The sequence below is a fragment of the Gallus gallus genome, chromosome 2, assembly GCF_016699485.2.
Source record: "Gallus gallus isolate bGalGal1 chromosome 2, bGalGal1.mat.broiler.GRCg7b, whole genome shotgun sequence".
In the NCBI taxonomy this organism is placed as follows: Eukaryota; Metazoa; Chordata; class Aves; order Galliformes; family Phasianidae; genus Gallus; species Gallus gallus.
Genome location: NC_052533.1, coordinates 611,370 through 639,142, shown reverse-complemented (window position 1 = coordinate 639,142; position 27,773 = coordinate 611,370). Strand labels below are relative to the sequence as shown.

At 55.5% G+C, this 27,773-nt stretch overlaps 3 protein-coding genes and 1 non-coding gene across 4 annotated transcripts in view; all 4 read right to left on the bottom strand.

The window, feature by feature from the left end:
* The window catches only part of GIMAP7L5 (GTPase IMAP family member 7-like 5), a 598,436-nt gene that overhangs the window by 366,425 nt on the left and 204,238 nt on the right, over nt 1–27,773 (bottom strand). The window lies entirely within an intron of this gene.
* On the bottom strand, nt 6,692–19,589 carry CDC25A (cell division cycle 25A). The gene is made up of 16 exons (NM_001199572.2): nt 19,442–19,589; nt 17,618–17,703; nt 15,367–15,421; nt 14,663–14,698; nt 14,484–14,520; nt 14,021–14,122; nt 13,069–13,185; nt 12,268–12,402; nt 11,574–11,648; nt 10,685–10,837; nt 10,298–10,390; nt 9,885–9,947; nt 9,688–9,786; nt 9,041–9,171; nt 8,816–8,927; nt 6,692–7,524 (listed from the first exon to the last, which is right to left on the bottom strand). The coding sequence occupies exons 1-16, from the start codon at nt 19,585–19,587 to the stop codon at nt 7,384–7,386; spliced, it is 1,581 nt and encodes a 526-aa protein (NP_001186501.2). The 5' UTR covers nt 19,588–19,589; the 3' UTR covers nt 6,692–7,383.
* Nucleotides 15,874–15,971, bottom strand: MIR1749 (microRNA 1749). Its single transcript, NR_035248.2, has one exon. It is a non-coding gene; the product is annotated as a microRNA 1749 (primary transcript).
* On the bottom strand, nt 20,620–26,974 carry LOC420374 (zinc finger protein 777). Its single transcript, XM_001231409.7, has 7 exons — nt 26,538–26,974; nt 23,813–23,899; nt 22,961–23,191; nt 22,788–22,810; nt 22,422–22,537; nt 22,194–22,226; nt 20,620–21,284 (listed from the first exon to the last, which is right to left on the bottom strand). The coding sequence occupies exons 1-7, from the start codon at nt 26,955–26,957 to the stop codon at nt 20,773–20,775; spliced, it is 1,422 nt and encodes a 473-aa protein (XP_001231410.3). The 5' UTR covers nt 26,958–26,974; the 3' UTR covers nt 20,620–20,772.

The window sequence follows — 27,773 nt, the reverse complement described above, 5'->3', positions numbered from 1 at the left end:
GGGAGAAACCCCACTGGGAAGGAAGCGGAGCTCCCCATCGCGCTGCTCCCCAGCTCTGCAGCTGAAGGAGATTTGCAGCAGCTGGGAAAAGTACAGGCATGAAATGACACCAAATAAGTGATAAAGAAATATGTGATAAAGGCTTCCACAAATAGAAGCCTTCGGTGCCAGCGTTGGTGAATAAACAGAGAACCTTGCAGATAGAGAGAGCCTGGGAAAAGGAAAGGAAGAGGAGCTGAGCGGATTCCCAGAGTCAGAAGGGCCGATCAGAGAGCTGTGCTGTGCTTCCCTAATTGGGGAGTGAATTTGGTGGTGGTGGACGCAGACCTTCAGGAGCAGTGATGCCATATGAAGACAAAGGTGGTATTGCCGTGAAAGTTCGGAATGACTCAAGAAAAATTAAATTAAATAAAATTAAAAGCAACCCCAAAAGGTCATTCCGCATCAGCATGGAAGATGTGCTACTGCTGCTGCTAACATAGAATGCTCTGGGCCCTGAGCAGCCCCAGGAGCAGCACGGAGGTACGGAGCATTGGCTGAACCTGACATCTCACATACAGCAGTAACTGGAGACTGAGAAGCAGCCGTAGGTCACGAGGCGCCGGAGCGCAGGGAGTGTGCCCTGCATGGTGACCTTCCGGCCATTGCGTTCGGGGAGGAACGCCCACAGCCCATGAAAGACACCGCTGTTGTCCTCCTGTAAGAGGAGCCTTTGCTGTGTGCAGCTCTCAGGGACTCAGATCGCTGCTAAAGCACCGTTGGAAGACGGTGGCCAAATCCTGGCTCTTGCACTGAGGGCTGTGCTCGTGGTTGGTGCAAAGCCCAAATGGAAGTGGATGGAAGAAGGGCAGTGCTCAGATCCCACTAACAGAAAACTTCAGGGCTTCCTTCGGGCAGCAGAGAACCCTTCATTGCCAGCAGACTGAATCTCATAGCAGAGCTGTGGGAAGGGAGTGCTCCGTCTGCAGTCGTGTCCCATACAGCCACCCCTCCCACGCTCTGCTCATGGACAGCTTCTGTCCGTGTCGGCCCCACAGCTGTCAACCTCCAGAGCTGGAGGGCAGCCTGGGCTGCTATGAAATGGGGAGGTTGGGGGAGCCTGTGGGAGTGGGGTTGGAGCTTCATGATCCTCGAGGTCCCTTCCAACCCGAGCCGTTCTGTGACTGTTTCAGAAGTGAACGGACGGACTCCTCTGTCAGGGCAGACTCTGATGTGTGCTGTCTCCCCCTCTTGGCCACAGAGCCTTTGGAAGAGAGAGAGCGGAGCCGTCCATTTGCGGCAGCAGTTTGGAAGGCACTGTTCGTGGCTCCGTGTGCCAGCAGAGCAGTGCTGCTTGCAATCAGCCCCAGCGCTCCCCCACAGCTGCTGCCCAAATAAACCCATTGCTTCAGGAAATGTCTGCTTTCGGATTAAATGAATCCACCGCTGAGGATTAGCGCTATTTTTGCTGAACTTGAGCTGCTGCCCCATCAGAGCTTGATGAAGGGATTCCTTGGGAGACCTGGGCAGTATAATGTCGGGGCACTGCGAAGAGCCAAGCGACTTAAAACCAAAGTGCTGGATCAGCAAATGCAGGCAGGTTTGGAGCACTGCAGGAATGTGCAGTCCCTCGGTCGAGAAGATGAGCCACAGTCATAATGAACGCTTTGCCAAGCCCATATCTGGTTTCAGAATCTTCCCGCAGTCATCCCAAATAAGCAGTGGTGAGAAAGTGATGTTATTAGAAAGGGGATGGAGTCCGAGCAGCCGGAGAATGAATGAACGAATGACTGTTGGTAACGGGGGGGGCGTTGAACAGCGGCACTCACTCAGAGTTGCAAAGGGAGCTGAGCGCTTTGTGAGGGCAGCGCTGGGAGGGAGGGCTGTGTGCTGAGCTCCGCGTGAGGCTGCCATGTGGGTCCACATGGGGCCCTCCTGGTCGGCCATGGAGGAAGGGCTGGAGGCGGGGAGCAGCAGCCCACCAGCCCGATCCCACGGCTGCAATACCCCGCGCTCCCATCGCTGCTGATCCAGGAGGAAACCTGTAAGCAGGATATACCGTTGCTCCCATACTGATGGCTCTGCTGACAAAGCCGTGTACCGAATCCCCTGTGTGCTGCCATGGAGCATCAGGCTTCAGCCTGGGAAAGGAGAGCCAGCGACCGCGCTTGGCAGCGCGATGAAAGGACGGCAACGCGAGTGTTGTTTCTGAGGCTCCTCGTGGGGTTAGATTGAATGATAGGCTGCAATGGAGCTCGGAGAGATTGAGATGAAAGAGAAGCTTCGTGTTTGTCGGGTAAACATGCCCAGTTATTAAAGGGCATTAGGATGCGGTTTGTAACCCAATATTACAAACACGGCGATTATTGTCGCAGGTTTCCCAGCACAAAGGATGGAGAGAGCCTCTCTGCTCCACCTACAGACGGCTCCTTGTCTGAGGAGCAGAGCTGGGCCAGGGCTGGAGGAGCCACTCGAGAGAAGGAAGGCTGTCGTTGGGGAGCAGCGCCTGCTGCAAAGGGAGCCGCGGCGCGGGCTGCACCTCCACCGCCTACTGATGGCTGCAACGTCGGTGCTCGGGCACTGGGACACACCCGGGGAACACGCGGGACCGCGGGCGCTGTGTCTGTACAAATCCCAGCTGCTGTTACCCGGGTGTTGGAATGAGGTAAGAGGGAAGCACTCCGGGGCGTCAGTAGCGGTCGGTGAGGAGATGGGACTCCGTGTCTCTTGGCTCCCGGCAGCACTGTGTGCTGGAAGTCCCCATCACAGCCGAGCCACGAAGGGCTGGAGTGTTCTGTGCCCGTGTGCTTTTATCAATAGCAACAGTTGTAGCTGTCCCAGGGTGAGGAGGAGTGGCCGCCGCGCTGACCATGCAGGGATCTCCTCATCCCTCCCGGGAGGAAAAGCTGCATCTGAACTCTGATGGTGCCACGTGAGTCACTGGGCACAAAGGCTGCTGGTCAGCTTCAGCCAAAAGCAGAGCGTGAGCACAAAGAGAGGAAGCTTCAGAAACGCCCATCTTAACCTCACGCTGTTTGACAGGCCACCCCAGCAGCACATGACGCAGAGCAGCCCAGGCTGCTGCTGTGGGCCCCATGCAAACCCTTCAGAGGGCTCCCATGCTTCCATCCGGGATGAAGCGAACAAGGATGGCAGCAGAACACAGCTCTGCATGCAGCACCTGCTCTGGAACGATGGCAGCCCTCCTTCGTGTGGCCGTGCTCAGCACCGCGCTGGGTCCAGTTTGGAGAAGACCCCTGAGATCCTCATACCCACATCCCCCATTGCCACATCCCCACGGCGCTGAACACCCCCAGGACGGTGACCCCCACCCCCATACAGCTGTGCCAGCACTGACCGCTCTTTGGAGAAGCTGCTCCTGTCATCCAACTGCCCCTCCCTGGCACAACCCGAGGCCGTTCCCTACGGATGAGGTGCCGGGGACACCCCATAGTGCTGGGGCCGTTTTCCAGGAGCTGCAGCCGCCCCCACAGCAGCACACAGCCCTAAAGGGCGCATTGGCCTCAAAGCAGCGCCGACACGCGACAGCCGCTCACTGTTTGAAGCTCGGCCACAACGTAGGAGCAACAATGGTGCCTTTGTGTGCTGCTGGGAATGCCTTTCTCCCCACGGTTGTTGGTGCAGACAGAGGCGGTCTCCAAGGCCACAGCCACACGTTTGCTCTGCGAGCAGCTGCCACAGTTGAGGATAATGCCCCGCTCGGGCTGTCCCCGTCCCACGCTGCCGTTGCACCAGGGCTGCTGGCGCTGCAGCTGGAGCTGGCACGTGAGCAGCCCCACAGCCCTCTGCACGGCCGCCGTCCTGCTGGTTCCCAGCGGGAGAAGCAGGAAAGGGCTGCAGCATCCCTCCTTGCTGCTATCCCCACAGGCTGGAGGTGAGCCGGGCTCACTGCTGTGTCCCCAGTGCTCCACACAAACCTCCCCTGCGCTCACCCCGGGGCGATGCCGGCTCCATGCCAGCCCTGCTCACCCATTTCCCAAAATAAAGCCACAGCACGGGACAAGTTCTCCACACGCCGAGGATGGTTGTGGAAGTAAAGCCACGAGGAGTGAGGACACAGAGCCAGCAGAGAGGGGACGGCCACACAACCCACAGCTGTGCTGCTTCCTGTGAAGCCATCGTTGCTTGGGAAGGGAGAAGCTCAGGGCTATGGGGCAGTGCGAACCTCCAAGCATGGCTTCCTTCTTCAGGAGGAATTGGATCTCGTGGCACGACGTCTCCCTGCTGCCAGGACTGACGGCTCCGGACCGGGGCAGAACATCATTTAGAGAGAGCCACATTGGAGATGGGCAGCAGCCCGCCATGCCGAAGGGCTGTGGCGCAGCTCCCACTCAGCCCAGGTTAATGCTGGTGCTGCCCCCCAAGCCCTGCCTCGGTTCTTGGCCACGCTTCCCAGCCAAGCGACGCTAAGAGGGACGAGTCAGGCTGGCACGGTGCCATGCCCCACGGCGTCCGGGCTGTGTGGGTCAGGGTTGGGGTCAGGGCCAGGCTGCTACTCCTGGTGTGACAACGCTCAAAGTTTTGGGGATTTCCTGCACCGATGGAAAGAGAAAGAAGAACTTGGCAGCGTTCCTCTTGGCCTCCTTCCACTTTCCTCTTTTGAAGCGAGTCTCCTTTTTATGGCTCCTTGCTTAAGCCTTAAGCCCGAGCAAACATCGCCGGAGAGTTCATCCAACAGAAACAACTGGAGATGTGTCTTCTCGTGGCTGCAAAGCTGCAAAGCTGCCCACAGCCAGCACGGCCCGTCTGCGGCCACAACCACTGCCAGCCCAAAAGCAGAACACGAGCCCAGGAGTGAACGGAGCCCCAGCAGTGCCGCAGCACCAAGAGGGCTCCCAGGGCGCTGCATACAGCCCAGCTGCACCACAGAGGAAACACAGAGGGGAGGGGGTGAGCCAGAGTACCTGGAGCTGCCCCCCCATTGCAGCTCCCACTTCCCCGAGCTGCAGACACTGCAAAATACAGGAGTGAGAGCTTCACGTGGGCCACAAAGGTAAAGCAACGGCAAAGCAAGCACTGAGCTTTGTGGGAAAAGCTGCTGAAGCCATAAGCTGCTTTCAGCATCAGTTCTAAGGATGACAGATGGAGGCAAGAAAAAAAACAAGCGAAGCCATCCCGCTCTCTGCCTCAGCCTCCAGAGGGTTGGAAGTCACTGCTGCATTTTAAGTGCAGTTTTTACAGCCCCACTGTGGGCCACCTGCGCTGCAGCCCCGCGTGCTCTGCCATGAACAGCCCCTCACAGCAGCCCTCCGAGGCACTCCTCGGGCACAGAGCGGGTGTGCATCCAGCAGGGAGCTCCAACCCCACGGCGATGGGAACACAGCTCTGAAACGGAGGGCCCCACTCCCTGTGCCTGCAGAGCTGCAGCTCTGAGTCAGCCCAGGAGCAGAGCAGCAGAGGAAGCAGGCGATGGCAGCACAGCAGCTGCGGCCCTTCTGCCACGGAAGGAGTCGGACAGAGGTCAGAGTTTAAGGACTTTATTCTCTGCACCAGCAGATGTCTGTTACAGCTGCAGGCTGACGTAGCACAGACCCCATCCGGGTACACATTCTCCTCCGCAGCCCCAGGACTCCCAGCGCACACAACACAGCGGGGACAAAGGCAGGACTACACTGCTATCCGGGCAGGAGGATAAGAGCAGCAACACCGCCCCACAGTGAGCTCCTGCATGGCAGGGAGCCGCGCAGAAGGAGCCGAGGTAGAGACATGCACACAAAGCCTGACTGCAGGCACAGAGCAGAATGCTTTGAGCCCACGAACAGCCAAGAAGTGATGTCAGAAAAGCGCATCGCCCCTCACACACAGCTGCTGCTTTTTCTCTTTGCACAATCTAAGTGCGCACAGAGGGACGATGGGTTTGCAGAGGCACTGAGACAGCAGCTGTGACAGCTGTGGCGTTGGAGCCATATTTCCCAGCACACAGCAGTCCCACAGCAATGGCTGTTGCTCCGTGGCCCCACAGAACTCCCAGCTGATTGTGTTGCCCTCTCAAAGCTGAGTTGGTGCCGTTTCTACTTTTAAAATGAGAAAGTTACAGTTCAGATCTGTCCTCCCTGTTCTCTAGGGGACAAACAGCAGTTTAAGAAACAGTTAAAAGAAAACCATCCACAAAATAAAGCCAGAACTCCACCTAAGACACCATTTCCATATTTTTTTTTGCAGAAGGGCACAGGAGAGGGGCTCACACAGGGCAGGCTGAGCTGTGCAGTGCCCATTGTCTGCAATGGGAGCAGCAGAGCTGCCAGGCCACGCTCCTGCAGCACTGCATGGGCAGGGAGGCTGAGCTCCACACAGCACAGCAGTACCATAGCAAAGCAGCAGCCCTGCTGTCACTGAAGTTGTTGGAGGTCCCACATGACACAAGCAGCAGCACAGCTTTAGCACTGGCCCCGCTGTTCTGTGGAACCATGAGTCCTGGTCCGGGTGGGTGATGGAGTGCTCTGCTACAGAACTCTTCTTCCCTCCAGAACGATTCCCATTTCCCAGCAGGAGAAGCTTTGCTGCTTGAGAGGCGGCTGCAGGTGAATGCAGGGCAGCAGGAGTGGCTGCAGGGCAGCCCAGAGGCATAGCGATGGATCCATGTGCTTCCTCCACAGATCTCACAACAAAATGCCCTGCAGCCATGGGGACGCAGCGTTGGCCCCCAGCCCTCCTGAGCCACCCCACACCGTCCCAGCAGAACCAACATCAGGTCCCAGAAACTGCCTACTCCAAAGCACCACCTTCCTCAGAACAGCAGCTACATTCACGTTGCTATGAAATAAAGCAATTCAGTAAACAAGAACATGATATTGACACAAAACACACCATTTCCCCACAGGCTTTTGTCCAGAGAGCTCCTACAGTGTCATGTGGGAGCTCAGCCACATGGAAGCCACAACTGTAAACCACTTCCTCACCTCACCAAAACACAATCAAAGCTGAGAAAAAGAATAACCCCCCCCTCCCCCCCCACACACACCACCCCCCGCAGCAGAACCAAACCTCCAGCACAACCCAGATGATTCAACTGCAGCACCATTAAGCTTCATTGGACTGTATTTAAATTAAAACAAGGCATTTAAAAGCTACCAGCACTAAAAGACCCTCACTGCTCACACCAGCCGTGCCCCACACACACGCGGCACCGCAGCCTCCTCCACCCCTGGGGGTCGTGGGGCAGTTGGGGGATGTGGTGATGTGCAAAGCCGTCCCCATAGAGCAGCACACTGCCCCAGGAGTCAGCTCCCAGCCAGCACCCAGGTTGCTCAGTTCCAGTGGTGGCTGCAGCGTTCCCAATAGGACAAGAGATGAGGAGAGCAGACACCAGACAGCTGCCGGCAAGGAGCAGGCTGCAGCTTTCCCCCTGCCATGGGGTGCAGTCTTTGTTCACTTTTTTGGCCCTCAGAGTTTCTTCAAGCGACTGTACAGTTCCCGTTTGCTCCTCTCACCAGCCCAGGTTCGGCTCTTGGTGCGAAATCTTTTCAAGTCCTCTTTAAAGTCCTCGTGGTGCATGGGGCGGTAGCTCTGGGGCTCACAGAAGCTCTGGGGAAAGAAATGGGTTCATTTCTGGTTTCATTTTACTGTGCCACGGAGCGACGGGCTCTGAGCACAGCCAGCAGAGCCTGGCAGCAGCTGCTCACACCACTGCCACCGGAACAAAGCACACAGGAGCCCCACTGAGCTGCAGCCACACATCAGATATTGATGAGCAAAGCCAAGTGATCTTCAGATTACAGCTACTTCTGAAGGAGAGCTACCAAACAAAGGACTTTCGGCCCCACAGACAGAGCTCCCACCCCAGGTTTTTTGGCAGACTTCAATATGTAGCACAAGCAAGCAAAGTATATTCAGCATTCACCCTGAGGAAACACGGATCTGGAAAACACTTGCTTCTCCTCTGGCTCAGCCAGCCCCCAGCACGTGGAACACTGCCATCAGCTGTTCCATGCTGCCACCTCGAGGCCCTCCAGCCCAGAGCCGAAACAATCCCGGGGCACCCACAGCCACGCAGGGCCAAAAACACAGCGGCACCAACCACTGTGAACAGCAGCAACACAGATGCTGAGAAACCACGTGTGGAAATGTGGGGAGCAGCACACAGCACTGCCCTGGCCCACAAGCACGGGCTGCAGGAAGGCTGAGCATCTCACATCTGCCTGCAACTGCAGCAGTTCTCAAAGCAGAGTGGTTAATCTGAGAGATGCTCCAAAGCGTGAGGCTCTGGGAGAGACTGAAGGGAGAGGCAGGCCATGGTTCATAGCACCAGAACAGAGAGAAATGGCATACAGCAACTGAAGTGCTGCAGAAGCAGAACGAGAAACAGCACGATGGGAAGAGCTGCTGGGCACCTATTGGTCTCCTCCTTGAAGGGATAGGTTGGAAACTCAGAGCTCAAGTTTTCCCAAAGCTCAAGCTTTTTGATTTTGCTTTTTTAGTGTAGCACAAGGCTTGAGGTTTCCATGTGTCATTCAGCAATTACTGCCAGGTCTCTCCGCCCAGCCTGCAAGGACTAGGAGAAAAGCCTTTAACTCCTTCTCTATGTGATATTTTGAACTCCTAGTTGTTAGGAAAGACAAAACAGTTTCAAATATTACTCTAGAGACAGGAGGAAAAGCCTTCCAGCCATGGCAGCAAGGCAGTTCTGAGGTACGGAACTGGCTTAGAGAAATGAAGGCAGTGTCACTGCCAAGTTCTGACTGCTCTCAGTGAGGGTTGTGCTGTGCAACAGCAGAAAAAAACAGCCCAGGAAAAACACTCCGTGCCCCACGGAGAAGTCTGATTGGAGGTCCAGGTACTGGGAGAGAGGTGTGGAGTTTCAGAGGGTGTTACTTACCCGGCATCGCAGGAAGAAGTCTCTGTACCCCCCCTTGAGGACGTACAGCTCTGGGTAATGCAGGTTGGGGTACTCATTCCCCAGCCTGTCCCGCTCCCTCACAAAGCGGCACCTGCAGAGGAGACCCCAATTTAAAGCTGGCATTAAGCAACGAGGGAGAGCAGTGCCTCCTCTGCCCTCCACAGCTCGGCTGTAGGCTCACGTGGGGGTGTGTGGGTAACTCACATCCGGGGCCCCCGCTCCGAGGAGAACTCGCAGTGGAAGACGATGATCACCCGTTTGTTCTTCGAGGGAGGGATTGGGTTCTTAAGCAGAAAGTCTTCCACATCCTCCTCCATGTGGAGGTTTACAGCACCCTGTGAAGGCAGCCGCACCCGAAGGCACTCAGTAAGCAGTGAGTGCATCCCACTCATGCCAACCCTCTCTTGATGAAGGACAAAGCTTCGAACCGAAGCAGACACTGCACACAGCCCAGTGCTGCACTGCCTCCCATTTCAGACAGCCCCATCAGCAGCTGGACGCAGCCAGCTGGATTTCACTCATGGTATTGGAGAGGGGCAGCAAGCTTACTGAGCAACAAGCCTTAAGAGCACCCTCCGCAGTTCTACAGCAAAAATCTGTTTTAAATGAAGTGTAATACTCCTCTCAGTACCCCGGAGATGAGGATGCTGAGCACTGCAGGTCAGTCAGGCACCCTCCCCTGGAGCTGCCTGCCCACTCATCTCCTCCTCTGCAGGAGAGGGGAAGCAGTTCCCCCCTTACAGAGCAGCCACTCCACAAACCACGTGTGTGCAGACCCACACGGGCACAATGAAAGCCCAGGGCTGCTGCTCCGTGCAGCTCCGCTTTGCTCTCCCACTACGGCAGCATACCTTGATGTGTCCTCCTTCGTACTCGTACGGATAGCGACAGTCAATGATCACACACTCCTTAATGAAGCTTGCAAACTTTCCAGTCAGGACAGACACAATCTGCAAAAAGCAAACAAAAAAAAAGCACAGTTTAATTGTTTTCAGGGTTATTTTTATTATTTAAGTAAAGAATGTCTCGCCGTCCCCAGAGCACATACCATTTCTGAGTCGATGTATTTTAAATCTTGATGCTTCCCATCAACAGTGTGGAACAAATAACCCTAGAAAACAGACAGCATTTAGCAGGGAACATTCCAGCCATGAGCCACACGCTCAGTGCAGCACCAGCAGCCAGCTTCACACCACACACACTGCACTGACATGGATCTCTTGAGCTAAGCACAGAATTTATAACTGCAGAGCCCCAAGGCTCATGGACACAGCTTTTCCTTGGCTCCTACACTGAAGATCTTGTACAGATCGCTTCGGGACTGGTCTACAGCAGCACCATTCTCACTGGCAGCCTTCACCAGTGACTGGGGGACGTGCTCTGAAGAAGGGAAGTGCTTTACTTGGGGTTGGTCCATAACACCTCTCTAAAAGAGACCATTAAACCAAATCATGTAATTACCTTTGAGAAGTCACCAATAAGGTCCCTCTGGTCACTGGCCAAAATGCTCTCAATTTCTGCTGCAGAGGACTGTGTCTTTACTATTTTTGTGTTCTAGAGGAAGACAGGTTAGAGATGAGTGCCAAACACTGATGGTGAGAGACCCTTTCCCCATAGGGTAAGAGAAGAGTCAGCATTTACTGACAGCCCGATGCACAGCTTCCCTTTAGGATCAATGCAAAGCTTAGGAGCACACAACTACTGCACCACCTCCATCAGCCCCACACCACGCTGTTAGACCAGCACTTCCCCCTGTAAGTTCACCCTCCATGACCTTCACAAACAAAACCCCTCTATCTGAGCCCTAATTAATTTCTCCACCACAACACCAGACACCGAGCCACCGACCGCTGAGTCTTCAGACTGTGCTCCAGGCAGGCTTTTCCTCTTCTTGCTTTTCCCTGGAGAACTCTCTTCTTGGGACCTCTCCATTCTTTTCTGGGTGGTTCTGCCTACACCGCTGGGCAGGGATGAAGAGCCAAAGAGGCGGCATCGCCTGGCCTGTGGGGAGAGACAGCCAAGATGTCTAGCAAAGACCAAGACTAGAAACTAAGCAAGCCTCAGATTTCCAGACTACCTGGTCTAGTATTAAATGTTGGCAGCCCTGCCTGCAGCAGAGGGGTGGGAGCTTGATGATCCTTGGGGTCCCTTCCAACCCAAGCCATTCTATACGCTATGATATGACGATACGACTGTGGTAAAGTTTGGCTCACCTAAGGTACTATCACAGCACAGCAACAGGATGTGCTCAGGGTCACCTGCACTGGGGGCTTACATTCCCACTAACACTTGTTTCTGGCTCCGAGGACCAGGTGAGCTCAGAGCACAAGGTGACATGCTGGGAGAATGCTTTGTATCAACCAGCAGACCATCTGCCAGCAGATTCTGAGCCTCTTGTTGGAGCCTGCACTGCGCTCACAGCCTATTATGTGAAGTCTGGGCTACAGGCATCCCAGGTAAGGCTGGGAGAGCTGTACTGAAGATACATCAATATCTGATAAGGGAGGTCAAGATCTCCTCCCATTGATAAGTGTTCTTGTAAAAAGCAAGCAATCATGGATACACACCCACTGTGAGCAATGTCCTACACTGACACCACCTCCCAGGCAGCAGGCTTAACAGTAACACAATACTGCAGGGGTCTTACGCTGCCCTGTTTTGTGACTGAGGGTATAGGATCAGAGCCACCGTGACCACGTGGCCCAGGGGGGCAGAAGGCCATGAGGACAACACTCACCCGACTGTCCGGCCTCCTGGTGACCAGCGGCGCAGTCCAGAGGCTCGCCACATCAGAGGGCATCTCCTCATCATTCTAAGAAACAAAGAAATTTCACTCTCATCTGTCTCCCTGCTGACAGACACTGTAAATACCCGAGGTTCCTGTAAGCTTGGGCAAACTTTCCAGCTGAATTCAGCTGCCTGAGCAGCTTTAAGAACTCCATTACCAACTCTGTTATTGCACTGAGTGATGAGTTGAGCCACATTGGAAAGGATGAGTTAAATCAATTCATTCATTGATTATTAACAATGCCCTTCCAAAGCCTTAAGCATGTCGAGTTCAGCTAGGGACTGGACTTTTATTTAAGTGATCTGAAAACAAATATTACCTTTAGCTCCCTCAGAGAGTTTCTAAAGAAAATGCCAACTCTTCCAATCATCCTCTATAGCCTCACAGTTCAAATACTAGTAGGAAAAGCAGCAATACCTCTCTAACTGCTGTTCACACACCAAGCAAATCCCACTGTTTGCACTAGGGAACAGCGCATAAAAACAGCTACAGTGGAAGAGTTGAGAACCATAACTGAGTCTTTCAGGAATCTCTCGTGCCTGCCTACCTGCAGTCTGAATTACCACCAGAATGTGCATGTGCTGCAACCTCCACAGTACACAGAGCTGAGTTTAGAAGAGCAGCACATTTCTTTGGTACCTACTTTCAGATCTTGCTCATCTAAGAGCTCCAGGAATCCGTCATCATCTTCGCTTTCAGAAGAAGTCAGAGAAGACTGCTGCAGGAAAGCTGGCCCGTAGTTTTCAAGTTCACCCATGGGCATTTCTTGAGTGGGAAACTGAGACAAAACATTTAGTTTTAACAGTGTTCCTTCTCTTTACAGCAGGATGCTGCAGACAGAAACAGTGCCATCCCATTGTGCAAGCACAGAAAAGGTGGTGGTTAATGCAGCACCTTGAATGCGCTGAGCAAACCCTAAACCAAGTCGCCATACTTTATTTGGTGCTTATAACAGTGTGCTCCATTAGCCTGGTTAATCAATAGAGCTCCTCTCTTGGAAACACTGCATAGTGAAGGTCTGAAGGAGAGAAACAGGTGATGGTGGAGGAACAGGAACTAATACTAACTGCGGTTAATAAACACAAGATCAGGAGTGCCAAGATGAAGCACTACGAATGAGAAATTGGATTCAACGAGTACAGACAGGACTCGCCTCCCCCAGGCTCTGTTTCTGTGCAAGGATCCAACTGCATCTACTCTGCACTAATATCCACGCCCAGTGGATGTTCTGCACCACAGCCACAGCTCAGTATTGCCCAGTGTCTCAGACTCAGACAAACAAAACAGATGTTTGCATCTGACAGACAGATAAGCTTCCCTATTGGGCACACGAATAGCGATGATTAACAGCACTGTCACAGAACAGAGCCATGACAGTTTTTCCTCCTCCTGTCCTCTGCATACCTGCTGGGAGAATTACTACCAATACCACTGAGGTACTTACTCCCTGAGCCGGGGCCGAGTTCTGCCTTTGTCCAAGAACACTTTTCCCATCGTGGGAGTGGACGTGCACAGAACCCCGAGAAGCTGGCTTGGCTGGCTTCTTAAACTCAAATGATTCCTGAATTGAAGAGAGAAAAGTGATTGGTTTACCAAAATAATGAACTGTGCACGCTGCCAGGACCTTTCTTTGTACCTCCTCTCCCTCCCTTTAAGCTACCTGATGTTTTGGATTCAGGCTCCCTGCTGCCAAACAGGAATAGTCTGAGTGTGAATGTTTTCAAAGCAAAGATACTACAACAGTGATTCACCTAATATAACCAAGCTCTCCTCTCATTATCTGCAGGCTCAAGGCATTTTGGTTTTCTTTTGTTGGTCAAGTTCTCTGCTAAAGAAGCCATGGTAAGGCATCTACAACTGCAGCCTGCTCAGCAGAACGCTGTCTGCTGCTGGGTGATGGTGCCTGGGCCTGTCAGCACCCTGCAGACAGCACTGCCAGCAGCAAGGCCTCCCAGAGCACAAAGATAAAGGCACAGCTGTGCTGCTGAGGAACCAGGGCTCCCCACATCAGGGATGAAAGAAGGTATGGAGATCTAGGCAGCCTCCTGGAGGCACCCCTCACAGATACCCCAGGACAGCATTATGGAAACCTTTCGCTTTGCCACAGACCAAAGAGAAGCCAGGTGCTACAGCAAGGAGGAAGAAGTTGTACAAAGCCTTCTTCTTTGTTATTAACCTATCATCAGTTTGCAGTCACTGTAATCAGTGCCAGCACACCTTGCTGCAACTTTCTCTAAGCTGTGAATGTCTCAAAGCTTTGTGATGTCTGAGCTGCAGTCTGGCAGGCAGCTCCCAAACCTCTCCTACCTCGTCTGCCCATGAAGGAGTGCTGATTCAGCTTCCTCAGCACCACCTCTCACACCACAGCATCTGCAGAGACAACGCGCAATACTCACATTCTCCTTATTTTCATTCTGTTCTAGGAGCTGAAAAGCATTACAATCCGTGGAATCCGAATGGCTTCTCTTCAGAGCAGGACTGGAGCCCAGGAGCCTTTGCTATACAATCAGACAGAAGTGCTAGTTAAGCATCACCCAGTGCAGCCTCTGCACAAGTACATCTTAAGCACAAGAGAGGCATTAATGAGACTATGAGGTCTTCCTTTGCAACTGAGTGCAGGCTGTGTGCAGGGGTTTCAGCTGCATTAGCAACAGACAAAGCTACATTGGTGAAATCCTACAGCCAACACTCAGACTAGATTTCAAGTTTATAAACCATAGCTTTTAGTTTTCAAGCAACCACCACAACAGCTGTTCTTGAAGGGCATAAATTAACAAGGCGTGGGAGGTACCCAACTAAAAACAGTAAGCACAGTAAATCCTTTAACATTCATGCAAGATCAATACCACCCTCACTTACCGGCAGTGAATGTATTCTTCTGAGAGGCAGTCGGAGGCTACAATGAGAAAGAACACATTTATTTCCAACATTCCCTTTTGAAAGACAGTAATGAGAGTAACATTCCCTTTTTTCCCCACAGAGCCATAAAGCTGGAGGCAAATCCATAGCAGTGCCTGGAAGTTAGGCAGAATACTTACTTCAGTCTGCTCGATGCAAGAATTGCCTTCTCAAATCTGAAAGAGAAAAGCCCCACAGTTAACAAAGGATAGCACGCTCAAAAAGACCAACCTTGTATTTAAGTCCCAAAGCTAAACAGAAGCCAGATGCTTCCTGGTAACACTTTGTCCTTCTCAAAAGGTATTTACGGCCAGCTCATCCCATCCTGGTTTACAAAGCACTTGCTGGAATCCCACTCTCCCTCCTTTCCTCAAAGGACTTCCAGCATTGATTAGACACGAAGCCAATGCAAAGAGAAAAGCTGGAGAAATGGAGGACCAAAGGCATCTGTCCCCCATCCCCAGGGATAAAAGATTAGGAAATGTGTTTATTTAAATCTAATCAAGAGAGACAAATTCAATGCTAAAAGCAATTGCATGGAATCAGTTAAGACATACCCAAGCAAAAGCTTACAGTTAAGTACTAAGAGCAAACTGCAGCTTACACACACTGCAGGGTGGCTGCCACAGCTCACTGACCTGCAAGCACTGGGGACAGACAGCACAGCAAGGCAGCAGCTGCACTTGCAGAGTGTGGGAGCACACCCTTCTAGAAGGGTAAAAGAGAAGAGCCCACTACACACGTGCCAGCAAAGGAGAAGCCATGTTAAGCCTCTCGCCAGCCTGCATTTGTTAACAGCACAATGTGAAAGTGCAGAGGTCAGGCTTAGCGTCTGCTTACGTACGTTTCCTCTCTGATGTCGCTGGGGGACGGAGTGCCAGGCAGATCCAAAGCACAACCTGCAGAACAGACAGCATTTTATAGTGAGTCCTGGCTCAGTCCATAGGGAACGCAAAGCATTGGGCATTGCTGTAAGGCTCCCCCAAAAGGTGCTGAGCTCAGACTGAAACTGACGTAGAAAGCCGTCCTTTGCACACAGCAGCATACTGAAATAAAGGCAAGCACTCCATGCACAACACGAGCAGAACATCACAACTACACAGCAGCTTCTAAACACTGTCAGATACAAAACCTGCTGAAACACAGAGCCGAGGAGACCTTGTGCTCTGGCACATGCACAAGCCCCAGTGACAGGCCCACAGCTCAGCAGAACACACTGCTCCATCAGGACAAGACTTGCTGCTCCTTCAGCCACTGTGATCTGAACCAACAACCGCACAGAACTAACCTGAGTGACACGACAGGCACTCAGCACAGCACAGCCCTTAATCCCGAGTATTCTGTAGCACTTGAGATTTGCTAAGGAGACAGGAAATAGGGAACAGAGCCAAGCAGCAGAGATGCAGCCAGTTCAGTTCCTTATCTCCCTGTAGCCCTCCAGCTGCACTCGCTTTTTAGTGCTTCCTTTGAAGGCTGAAGTACTGCACAGAGAACCCGGTGCATAAACTCAGGTGGAAGGACTGATTTCCATCACTGAGACAGACAGTGACGTATCAAAAGCTCTCCCCATTCTACAAGTTACAGGGTAACGCCTTATTTTATTTCCACTGATAAAAGCCATCTCATCTGGAGAAAAAAAATCAAGAGAACTTCTCAACAAGCATCAGTACTACAACAGCTCCCCTGACTGCGAGACTGACATCAGCACACACGGGCAGAAAGCCACAGACAAAACCAAAGCCACAGGAGAAGCCCTGCTCGGCAGCCTCCGTGTGAGCGTGCACAGCAGGTTAGCAGTTAGGGTTTAAAGAGAGAAACCACAGCCCAACACCTCAGAGTTATCGCCCTCCAAAGGGGAGGGGCTCAACCCGGTCCTGTTCTGAGCTGAAGGCAGATATGTGCCGTGTCCCACCAGCAAACAGCAGAATGCTACCTCAGCTTCCAGACCACAGCCCCAGTACGCAGCCATGAGCACTCACAAGGCAGCACCAGCTCCCTAGGGCAGCCTGCCTCAGCCATCCCGAGCAGCACTCATCCGCAGCTAGCTCTTCTGCAAGGGCTTTTAGTCCCCAGTAAGGTGGGGACCTACTGCTGAGTACAGCACAGAGCATCAGCAAACAGCACTGACACAATGGAGTTTGTCTCTCCAGATGGTTCTGGAGCACAAAGCCAAACAGATCAGCAGCCACACCTAACAGTCATCCTAAGAGGATTCATCCTTCCATCAGAAGACGGGTGGCCAGCAGGGACAGGGCAGGGATTGTCCCTCTGTGCTCTGCCCTCTGCATCCAGGTGTGGGGTCCCCAATACAAGAAAGACAGGGAGCTGTTGGAGAGGGTCCAGAGGAGGCCACAAAGATGCTCAGAAGGCTGAAGCATCTCCCCCCTATGAAGACAGGCTGAGGGAGCTGGGCTTGGAAGAGAAGGCTGCAGGGTGATCTCATTGCAGACTCCAAGGACCTAAAGGGAGACTACCAACAGGAAGGGAGTCAACCCTTTGAAAGGGCAGATAACAGCAGGACGAGGGGAAATGGTGTGAAGCTGAAGGAGGGCAGATTGAGGTGGGATGTGAGGGGGAAGTTCTTTGCTATGAGAGTGGGGAGGTGCTGGAACAGCTGCCCAGAGAGGCTGTGGATGCCCCGTCCATCCCTGGAGGTGTTTGAGGCCAGGTTGGATGGGGCCCTGGGCAGCCTGGGCTGGTATTAAACATGAAGGTTGGTGGTCCTGCCTGTGGTGGGGGATTGGAGCTTCATGATCCTTGAGGTCCCTTCCAACCCAAGCCATTCTATGATAAGAAGAGGAAAGAAATGGTCTCTGCCACACACCCCCCTCTGGAGCCAGAACCAGTTTTTCCTGCATGCTGACCCCACTGCAAACACAGTCTAGGACAATTAGGAGAGAAAACAACCCAAAACATGGGCTGCAGGAGGTCTGCTGAGCAACAGAAACAAGCCTGCCTCCCTTCACAAGCGTGAGGGTGAGAAATGGCTGCAGGGACCAAAGGCAGCATCAGTTCTGTACTCAAAGCTGTAAGCAGAGCAAGAATACAGTGCTTTTCATTCCTTTCTCATTATTTACTCCCTGAGAACGCCATACCTGAGTCTGTTGATTCTGAGGACACTGTTCTTTGCAAACCATTTGCACTCTTGTTTCCCAGATCTTGTTCAGTATTTTGATGCTGACTGTAAAAGAAGGAATTTTAAATGGCTTTTTTTTTTTTTTTTTTTAAGTGAGAAATACAAAACAGGAGCAGAAGAACACAGACATACAGCACAGGATTGAGGGACCTTGCACCACACCACCAAGCCTTCTGCACAACACACAAACCAGGAGGTTTTGTGGCTTTTTTTTTCCTCCTCTGTGACTGTTTCAGAGCCTCTCATGCTCTTGTGCCTTCACAAACAAAAGATTTAATACAACAAAACGACACCCTGCAATAAAAGCTCAGGACTAAAACCACTCTGTGGAGCGTGATATTGGTGCCTGGAGGCACAGCAGCACCTCCCAAGCTGTTCTCTGGGAACACCCCTATCAGCAGCCCATTATCTCTCTCAGGACCGTAACCTCCTCTTCAGCACTGATTTCATGATTGTTTTGCATATAAAAATGAGCTGTGAGTTTGAGAACTGGGAGGTTTGGGCTGCTTTAACTTGGGGAATTTATTATTTCTTTTCAAAGCAGAGAAGTTGTTAAGGCTAAGGCTCGAGTCCAAGCCTTTCCCTGCCCACCCAATCTCAAGTGGGTGCAGCCCCCCCAACTTCCTGGGTGCAGGAGCACTGTGGGCACATGCTCCTCACACACGTGGGCAGCTCCAGTGCAGGAAATACACACATCATGCAGAGCATTCCTCTACACCACCTTTAAAGGAGGGAAAAGCTACCGAGTGGGGCTGCTCTTATCATATTGATTAACTCAAAAGATGTAGCAGGGCACAAGGTGGGGGTGCAAAGCCACAGGGCAGATTACCCAACATGGAAGGGCCCGGTGGGAGTCGTTAGCAGGAATCCCTGGAATCTGAAGGCAGGAAGGATCCCAGAGCTGGTTACAGAAATAAGAACGATCTAAAAGCAAGCAGCAAAGGAGAAATACCAGCAGGGCACTCAGGACTGGGCAGGAGGGCAGAGTGTGAAGGGAGCCATAGGAGAGCCAAACTGCAGAGCGGGAAAAGCACTCACACGGTGGGAAGAGATGAGATGTCCCGAGGAGAGTGAGGGAAGATGGTGGCACATAGGGATGCGGGAACGTGGGCCTGCACCATGTGGGGGCAGGAGAGCATGGCGGGAGGGAAGGGGGGAAGGGTGAGGGGTGCTGTGAGCAGCGGGGGGAAGGAGAGCACCGGTGGTGCCTCGCTTTGGGGGTAGGGGGGCAGCACGGGATGAACCGCCCCGTGTCCTGTTTGGGGGTGATCTCCAGGGCTTGCTTTGGGGGTCGCTGAGATCCTGGAGGTCTCAGTTTGGATGGGGGAAGGGGGTGAGGAAGGGCTCATCGAGGGCTCCTTAAGGGGATACGGAGGGGAGGGGGAAGAGCACCGGGCCGCGATTTTAGGGACTGAAGAAGTCCCGGAGGGCTCAGTTTGGGGGGAAGGGGGAGAAATGGGCCTTCAAGGCGTCGTTGGGGAAGGAGTTGAGGGGGCGGGTATACGGGGTTCTTAAAGCGTTACTTGAAGGGGGGGCAGGGAAGAAGAGCTCCTTTCCGTCCGTGGGTTGGGGAGGAGCTCCTCCGGGCCTCAGCTGGAGGTATGAGGAGCCCCACAGGCCGGGGGCTGCGCTGGGAAGGCCCTCCCGGCCTCGCTGTTTGAACCCTCCAGGCTTTGTTTTGGGGCCCAGGGGAAAAGGGGAGGCCCTCGAGGCCCTGGTTAAGGGGCGAGGGGGATAAAGGAGGGCCTCGGTGGGAGGAGAGGCGCGGGGGGCTCTGACTGACCCGTGTCCCAGCTGCTCCATGGTGAGGCGAAGATCTGAGACCGGCGAGAGCTCGGCGGGAAAGAGAGACTTGACCACGGCGGCGGGGGAAGCCGGAGAGAGGTGCAGGAGGCGGCGGCGGTAGGAGGCGGCCGGTGCGGGATCCATGGGGCCGAGCTGCGCCGAAGCGAACGGAGCGCTGCGTCCTCCTGTCAGCGCTGCCCGCGCCGCTTTGACCCCGGCCGCCACCCGTCGCTGGCGCCAAACCGCCTCTCCGCCAATCAGAAGCCGTCTCGGAGCGGCGCGGGGAGGGGGAGGGCTTTTCTCCTCAGCTCTCCCCGCCTCTGACTAATCGGAGCGGAGGGAAGAACAGACTCCTCGCTGATTGGCAGGCGAGCTGTCCAATAGGGCGAGGGCAGCCCCACGGACCTGACTGCGGAACTGCATTTCCCGGCGTGCAACCGCCAGAGAACGCGTTGCCCGCCTCGCCGGTGCATGCTGGGAAATGTAGTCCTCTGCGTCGGGGAGGCACCTCCCTCCGTCCCCACTGCGCCCGAAGGGATACAACAGGGAAAGACGAGGAAAAACTAGCACAAAATAAGGCAGAAACCGGGCCTTGGTGAGCCAAAGAGCTCTTCCCGTGTCATTTCTGGCCAAAAGAGATGTTTGTGGAAGCAATCAGCAAGCACTGCCCGCAGGAAGATGGCGGCTGAGCACAAAGATGCAGAGACCCACAGAGACGTGCGTCACCAACAGCACAGGCCGTCCCCTCAGCGGTGTGTGGTGACACCGAGCGGTGTGTGGTGACACCGAGCTGTGCGGCGCAACGGACACACCAGAGGGCCAGGATGGCATCAGAGGGACCTGGGCAGCCCGGCAGTGGGCCCAGGAGAACCTGAGGGGCTGTAAGAAGGAAGGGGACAGGCTCTGTAGCAGGGTCTGTGTGGTGGCACAAAGGGAAATGGCTGCCAACTCAAAGAGGGGAGATTTAGATGGACGTAAGGAAGAAGTTCATACACTGAGGGCAGTGAGCTGCAGTGAGGCTGCAGTGAGAGGTGGTGGTGCCCCATCCATACAGACACCCACAGTCGGGATGGGCTCTGAGCACTGATGGGGCTGTGGGTGTCCTCATTCACTGCAGGCAGTGGGACCAGATGGCCTTTAGAGATCCCTTCCAAATCAATCAATTCTGAGATTCTATAATTCTATGATCTTTAATGCTCCAGAGGACTCAGCAGGAGGAGATGCAGCAATGTCTAGGGCAGAGGTGCAGTGAGTTTGCAGTGATGCTGTGCCATCCCCGTACCCATCAGCCCAGGACGTGGGCAGGGGACCAGGAGGTGACCGAGGCCATCAGGAGCGCAGCTTGATGTAGGTTCCCGGCAGCCCGAGCCAGAAGTAGGGGAAGACCTTCTCACTGAAGGAGACTTTGAACTGCAGGAGCTGTTGCATGTTGTCAGTGTTGTAGAAGGTTACTTGCCCAGCCTCATAGTCCAGGTGGACCCTGATGCGCCGTGGCTCTTCCTGCAGGCTCAGCGGGGCGGGCGGCATGGTCAGCGCTGTGTAACTGCGGTCCCAGTCCATCCGCAGGGCCCAGATCTTCTCCATGGCCATCATGAGTGACTCCTTCCTCTGCACAGACTCCAAGGCCACCCCCACAGCCCAGTTGTTCCCATCCCCGACCTCCAGCTCCCAGTAGTGCCTCCCAGCCGTGAAGCCCTGAGATCCCAGCACGCTGGCACTGCCCGTGAACCTCTTGGGGGTGTCGGAGAGGTTTTGCCATCCTTCTGCTATCTGCAGGGTTCTGCAGTCACTTGAGATGGTCAGGTACCGGCTTGCTGTCTCAAGGTCCAGCAACACCTTCACTAATGCACAACAGAGAAGAATCAGCCTGCTTCCTGCTGAGAAGCCAGCCAGCACCTTTCCTTCCCCTTCCATAGGGCTGGGACAGGTCCTCCGAGCACAGAGTGCAACCACAACCCCCCAGAAACACAGCACCCACAGCTTCCTCAAGGGGCACAGAGCACCTGCTGTCCTCCCCATCAGTCCCACAAGAGGGACAGAGCCAGGTCTAAGCACAACAGAGCTGCTCTGCTTCCCAGAGGAAGGCTGCAAGGCAGCGCTGTGGCCAGGCAGGTCTGGCTGCGGTGATGGGGAGCTCTGCTGCTCCTAACCCTGCTCTGGGGAGCACCCAGGCCACCTCCCTGCAGAGCTGCATGACCACATGGAACGTCACCCTGGGCCTCAGAGGTGTCACTGCACAGTGCCACCACCTCAGGCCCTCCACTGAGCCCTGGAGCCTCAAATCCCTGACTGCAGTGCAGGGGAAACTGAGACTCATCATCCAAGAGGGCCTGAGGGACTCAACCTGCCAAGAGGGCAGGGAGCAGCCAGGCTGCAGATGGCTTCAACCGGGATATGACAGCCCCAAGCCCCACCATGCTGCTGGGATTGCTCACAGGGCTTTTCCAATCTGTGCCTAAAAGGCAGCCCAGGGTGTGCATAGCCCCCAAGTCTTCCAGATCACAGCACAAGAATGAAAAGATCTCCGGAGTCAGCGCTGCCCAGCTCTCATTTGGTGCTGGGCACCTCGGGGTGGCTCCTGGCACAGGGCTGACCTGGGTTTGTACAGCAGGCAAAAGCCAGGGGCCCGGTTTTAGGTGGCCGCTGCATTTAGATGCTGTGCCGTGAACCCACCACTGCCCCAAGAAGGTAGGGAAGCATTTCGTGAATGTTTTTCCCTCATTTGTGCCCATCAGCTTGAGCAAACTTACCTCTTTCTGTGTCCATCTTGCTCAGCAGGTCCACTGCAGGGAGGAAAGGGAGACGCGTGACGGCTCTGGGGAACGTGGGTCAGAAGCAGAGCCCATTCCCAGCTCCTGCAGCCCTGAGCTCCTGCAGTGCCCAGCTGGGAGCTGCCTCAGCCTGGAACCCGCTGGGACAGGCACACTGTGCCCATGGGACTGTGGCTGCAAATCCAGCATTGCTCTCTGACTTTTTACCTCTGAAGTCACCCAGCACGGCCAGGACCCGCTCGCTCGTCTTGCACAGGTTGCTGACTGTCCTCTGCAGCTCTGAGGAGACCGGATCCGGGACAGGGACCTTTGCTTCCACGCACCTGGGGGAGACAGCCTGCAGGGAGCCCACGTCCACAGCCAGCAGGGAAACGGGCACAACCGAGGGGACAGGTGTCACCCAACACCCCAGGGCCTGGCTGGGGTCACAGTGCGTCCCAGGCACCGGCACAGAAACCCCATCACACTTAGATCCTAACTACTCAGTGGGGCAAAACCACCTCCTCCTGGCGCCTGCTGCTCAGCATCCAGCAGGTTCCCAAGCACCTGCCCGGTGCTCGGCACACTTCTTACCTGTCCAGAATGCCAGCAACATCCTGGGAGAGAGAAAGCATCGGTCAGAGCTCACAGCACTGGGGAGCAGCGCAGCCCCCAGGCGCTGAGTTCCAGCACGTAGCACAGTGATGGGGAGCAGCGGTGACACCGGGATTTGTCACCCAAACCCCTGAGCTCAACCATAGCCTCACCATCAGGAACTCAACCGCCGGCTGGTCACGTTTCTTCTGGATCTCCTCAACCAGCTCCTCCAGCAGCGTTCCCCTCTCTGAAACACGGCACGTGTATTCCCGGTGCTGCTCGCTGAGCCTCGCGTGTGCCCCATCGAGCTGGGCCAGCAGTGCGCCCTCCTGCTCCCGCAGGAACTGCTGCAGCTGCTCAAAGGCAGTGCGAAGCTTCTGCTGCTCTGAGGCCACCGTCCCCTGTGAGACACCCGGCCCTGAACACCCCGTCTGCTGCGGGGAGGGGATGGGGATCATAGCGAGGAGACAGAGTCTGGGGGGGGAAAAGGAGTGGATGTACAGAAGGTTATATGGGATGGACAGATGGGAGGATGTAGGAGATGGATATATGGAAAAATATACAGGGTGGATGTATGGAAAGATGTATGGGAGAGACGTATGGAAGGCATATGGGATGGGCATAAGGAAGGAGATATGGGGTGGACACTTGGAAGGAGATACGGGATGGACGTATGGAAGGAGATACAGGACTGACATATAGAAGGAGATATGGGATGGACGTATGGAAGGAGATATGGGATGGACGTATGGAAGGAGATATGGGATGGACGTATGGAAGGAGATATGGGATGGACGTATGGAAGGAGATATGGGATGGACGTATGGAAGGAGATATGGGATGGACGTATGGAAGGAGATATGGGATGGACGTATGGAAGGAGATATGGGATGGACAGGGTGGGAGAGAGAAAACAGCAGTGTTGTTCTGGAGAAGGAGATAAGTATGAATGAGGAGAAGGGCTGCACCCCCAAAAGGGTGGATGAACGGGCAGGGGGTGCAGGGCAGAGATGGGCACATACCATCAGCATGTTAATTCTGCTTTCTCCTTTGGGATTAAACTCTTCCTTCTCTTTCTCTAGAAATACCAGATTGCTCTGGAGTGTCTCCTGGAGAAAAAAAAAAAAAAAGGAAAAAGCAAATCCAGCACTTTGAGCACTACGTTTGCAAGACGGTGACACCCAACAGCCCTATGGGGACAACGCCGCTGTGCAGCGTGGGGTGAGCGGGGTGCGTTTCTGAGCTCACCCCAAGGGAAAATGCTGAGCTCAGTGCAGCCCCCACCTCATCCTGAGCACACCATGCATGGCTGCAGAACACCCGGCGTGCAGCTGCTTTGGCCAGAGATGCATCTGGAACAGCGTCATGTGGAAACCCTGAAGTTTGTGGGTATTTTTAATTAGGAAAAAACAACTTTTGGTGTTGGAAGCGAGATCTGTGGGAAGAGGTTTGGAGCAAAAGCAGAGCTGTGTCTCAGATGTGCTCCTAAATTCTCTGGAGTAATACAGAAGTGCCTTACTGACACACAGGGCGCAGAGGGGTGAGTGGGTCCGGGGGAGGTGAGGAGGCAGTGGGAGCTGCAGGAGAACTGTTAGCCCCAGCAGGGCAGCAGGGCCACGGAGTACAGCCCAGGGCCAGCCGGGAGCCAGCATGCAGCAGGGGGTGGGCATCCATGCATGCCCAGGGGGAACCCCAGCCGTGTGTGAGAGGGACCCCAGATCTGTGCCTTGAGCAGACTCAGACACACGTCCAGAGGCAGCCCCAGGACAATGCCCAGCAGGAGCCCAGAGCTATGCCTAGGTAGAATCCGTATTTGTGACTGAAATAGATCCAGAATCTGGGCCTAGAGGGGACCCTACTCATGCCCATAGGGGTCCCCAGCTCCATGCCTGGAAGAGACCTCAACGTGTGCCCAGAGGGGACATGCTTGCGATCAATGGGGACCCCAACCAGTGCTCAGAGCATATCCTGACCTGTGCCCAGTGGGTACAGAGATCTGTGCCTAGATGGGACCCATATCTGTGCCTGGAAGGGACACCAAATTCGTGCCTTGAGGGGACCCCAACCTGTGCTCCTGTGCCTAAGTGGGATCCCAACTCCATGCCTGGCAGAAATCCCAACCCACACACAGAGGGGACCTCAGCATCTACATGGAGAGAACCTTGATCCATGCCCAGGAAGGACCCTGACCTGTGCCCAGAGGGGACCCAAATTTGTGCCTACATAGGATCCCAGATCTCTGCCTAGATGGGAGCGCAGATCAGTTCTTAGAGGGGACCCCATTATATGCCCCTGTGCCAGATGGGACCCCCAGCTCCATGCCTGGAAGAGACCCCAACCTGTGCTTAGAGGGGATCCAGATCTGTACCTGAATTGGGCCCCATTATCTGTGTCCAGTAGGACAAAAACCTGTGCTCAGACAGGACCCAGATCATCTGTACTGACAGGGGACTCTAACCTTTGCTTGGAATCCAGACCTGTGCCTAGATGGGGCCCATATTTATACCTGAAAGAGCCCCCAAATCTGTGCCCAGAGGGGACCCTGAGCCATGTCCCTGTACCCAGAAGGGACCCCAGCTCCATGTCTGGAAGACACCCCAAACCAGTACCCAGAGGGACCCCAGGTCAGCGCCGAGAGGGAACGCCCAGCCTGTGCCCCCGTGCCCAGAGGGGACCCAGATCAATATTTTTGCCTGAAAGGACCCCCGCATCTGTGTCTCGAGGGCACCCCAACCTGTGCCTGGGGGGGCCCAGCTCTGTGCTCAGCAGAGACCCTCACCCATGACCAGAGGGATCCCCAGTCTGTGCCTCTAGCACTAGAGGGTACCCCAGCTCCATGCCCAGAGGGGACCCCATCCCATGCCCCCAAGCCTGGGGCTATCCCAGCTCCATGCCCTGAGGGGACCCCGACCTGTGCCCAGGTGGTACCCCAGCTCCATGCCCAGAGGGGTCCCCAACCTCTCCCCCTGTGCTCAGGGGGTACCCCATGCCCAAAGGGAACCCCAACCCGTGCCCCCATGCCTGGGGGTACCCCAGCTCCATGTCCAGAGGGAAATTGTGCACCTACAACTAGAGGAGACCCCATCTCCACCCTCAGAAGGGACCCCAACCTGTGCATGGGGGATACCCCATCTCCATGCCCAGAGGGGACCCCAACCTGTTCACCTACAACTAGAGGGGACCCCATCTCTATGCCCAGAAGGGACCCCAACCCATGCCCCCATGCTGGGGCTATCCCAGCTCTATGCCTTGAGGGGGCCCTGACCCATGGCCCCATGCCCAGGGGGTACCCCAAATCCATGCCCAGAGGGGTCCTCATCCTCTCCCTTCCATGCCCAGAGAGGACCCCGACCCATGCCCCCGTGCCTGGGGGTACCCCAGCTCCACGTCCAGAGAGAACTTGTGCACCTACAACTAGAGGGGACCTCATCTCTATGCCCAGAAGGGACCCCAACCCGTGCCCTCATGCCTGGGGGTACCCCAGCTCCATGCCCAGAAGGGACCCCGACCTGTGCCCAGGGGGGACCCCACCTCCATGCCCAGAGGGGACACCAACCCGTGCCCCCATGCCTGGGGCTATCCCAGCTCCATGCCCTGAGGGGACCCTGACCCATGGCCCCATGCCCAGGGGGGACCCCAAATCCATGCCCAGAGGGGACCCCGACCCGTGCCCCCATGCCGGGGCGCCCCACCTCCACCCCGGGCGCAGCCCCCTCCCCACACCCAGCCCCGTTCCCTGCCCCCTACCCTCAGTATCTTCGCAGCCTCCTCCGCCGGCCTGGTCCGATGCCCGCAGTGCGGGCCCTCCTCGCGGCACCGCGGGCACAGCACCTGGAAGCAGCTCTGGCAGAAGAGCTCCAAGGCCTCTCCGTGCTCGGAGCAACGCGGCCGCTTCGCTTCTTCCCCCGCAGCCTCCTCCAGGGCGGCCGCCAGCTCTGCCACGGCGCCCAGCGGGAAGTTGGGCCGCAGCGAGCCGGGCTCTACGGTGGCGCGGCATTGCGGGCAGGCGGCGGGGCGCGGCGGGGAGCCCAGCAGGACCTGGGCGCAGGGGGAGCAGAGGCTGTGGCCGCAGGCGGTGAGCACGGGCCGCGAGAAGAGCTCGAGGCACAGCGGGCAGGTGGCCTCGGCCTGCAGCTGCTCGCCCAGCGCCTGCAGCGCCCGCGCCATGGCGGGGCCGGAAGGACGGCGGGGTCCGCCTCGGAACTGCCGCTGCGCCGCGGGGTGGGGGCGCGGAGGGGCGGCGGGGGGCTCTGCTGGGGGGACGGGGGGGTCCCAGCCGTGGACGCACCGCCAAACCCCGCAGGGGGCGCGAGGGGATGGAGCCGTGTGTCCGTGTATGGTGTTGGCGTGGGGGTGGATGTCAGGGCACGTGTGTGTGTGTGTGTGTGTGTGCATGGCTGCGTGCCTTTGCAGCAGCACCTGCATGCGTGTGCACGCGTTGTGCTGCACGCTTGAATTGCTTATGTGCATCTGTGTGCATGTGGACGTTTGTATGTGTATGTATGCGAGTGTGCAACATGCACGCGTGTGCACGTGTGCGTGTGCATCGACATACACGTGTGTCACTGAGTCTGTGCACGTCCACTGTGCAGCCAGGGGTGCACTGAGCCACCCTCACGGCTCCATTCCGGCTCAGGACGTCCTGTGTCCTGTTTGCATGGGGCTGTGTGTGCATCTGCGTGCACTGCTGTGCCCGTCGTGTCTGCACGCGCCTCTGTGTGTGCACGTCTGTCTGTGCTCACACGTGGTTGTGTGTGTGTGTGTGTGTGTGTGTGTGTGTGTGTGTGCTTCACTGCCTCCACGTGGCCGTGTGTGCACATGGGTGGAGCTGTGCGTGTTTCTGTGGGGTACAACCAGCAGTCCCGATGCTGCGATGGGTGCGGCGGAGCTGAGCGGGTCTGAGCAGTGAGGGGCTGAGCAGAGCGCAGCACACACAGCCCAGCGCGGGCCGTGGGCTGTGCCCCGCACCCCAGTAACCAGCGG

Excerpts from the sequence above, each read along its gene's own strand:
- LOC420374 (XM_001231409.7), bottom strand. The coding sequence starts at position 26,957 with ATGGCGCGGGCGCTGCAGGCGCTGGGCGAGCAGCTGCAGGCCGAGGCC. Across the intron at positions 22,538-22,787 it reads GTTGCTGGCATTCTGGACAG|GTGCGTGGAAGCAAAGGTCC; the intron begins GTAAGAAGTGTG and ends TGTCTCCCCCAG. Across the intron at positions 22,227-22,421 it reads CGTGCTGGGTGACTTCAGAG|TGGACCTGCTGAGCAAGATG; the intron begins GTAAAAAGTCAG and ends TCCTCCCTGCAG.
- CDC25A (NM_001199572.2), bottom strand. The coding sequence starts at position 19,587 with ATGGATCCCGCACCGGCCGCCTCCTACCGCCGCCGCCTCCTGCACCTC. Across the intron at positions 9,787-9,884 it reads AATACATCGACTCAGAAATG|ATTGTGTCTGTCCTGACTGG; the intron begins GTATGTGCTCTG and ends TGCTTTTTGCAG. Across the intron at positions 9,172-9,687 it reads ACGAAGGAGGACACATCAAG|GGTGCTGTAAACCTCCACAT; the intron begins GTATGCTGCCGT and ends CTGCCTTCACAG.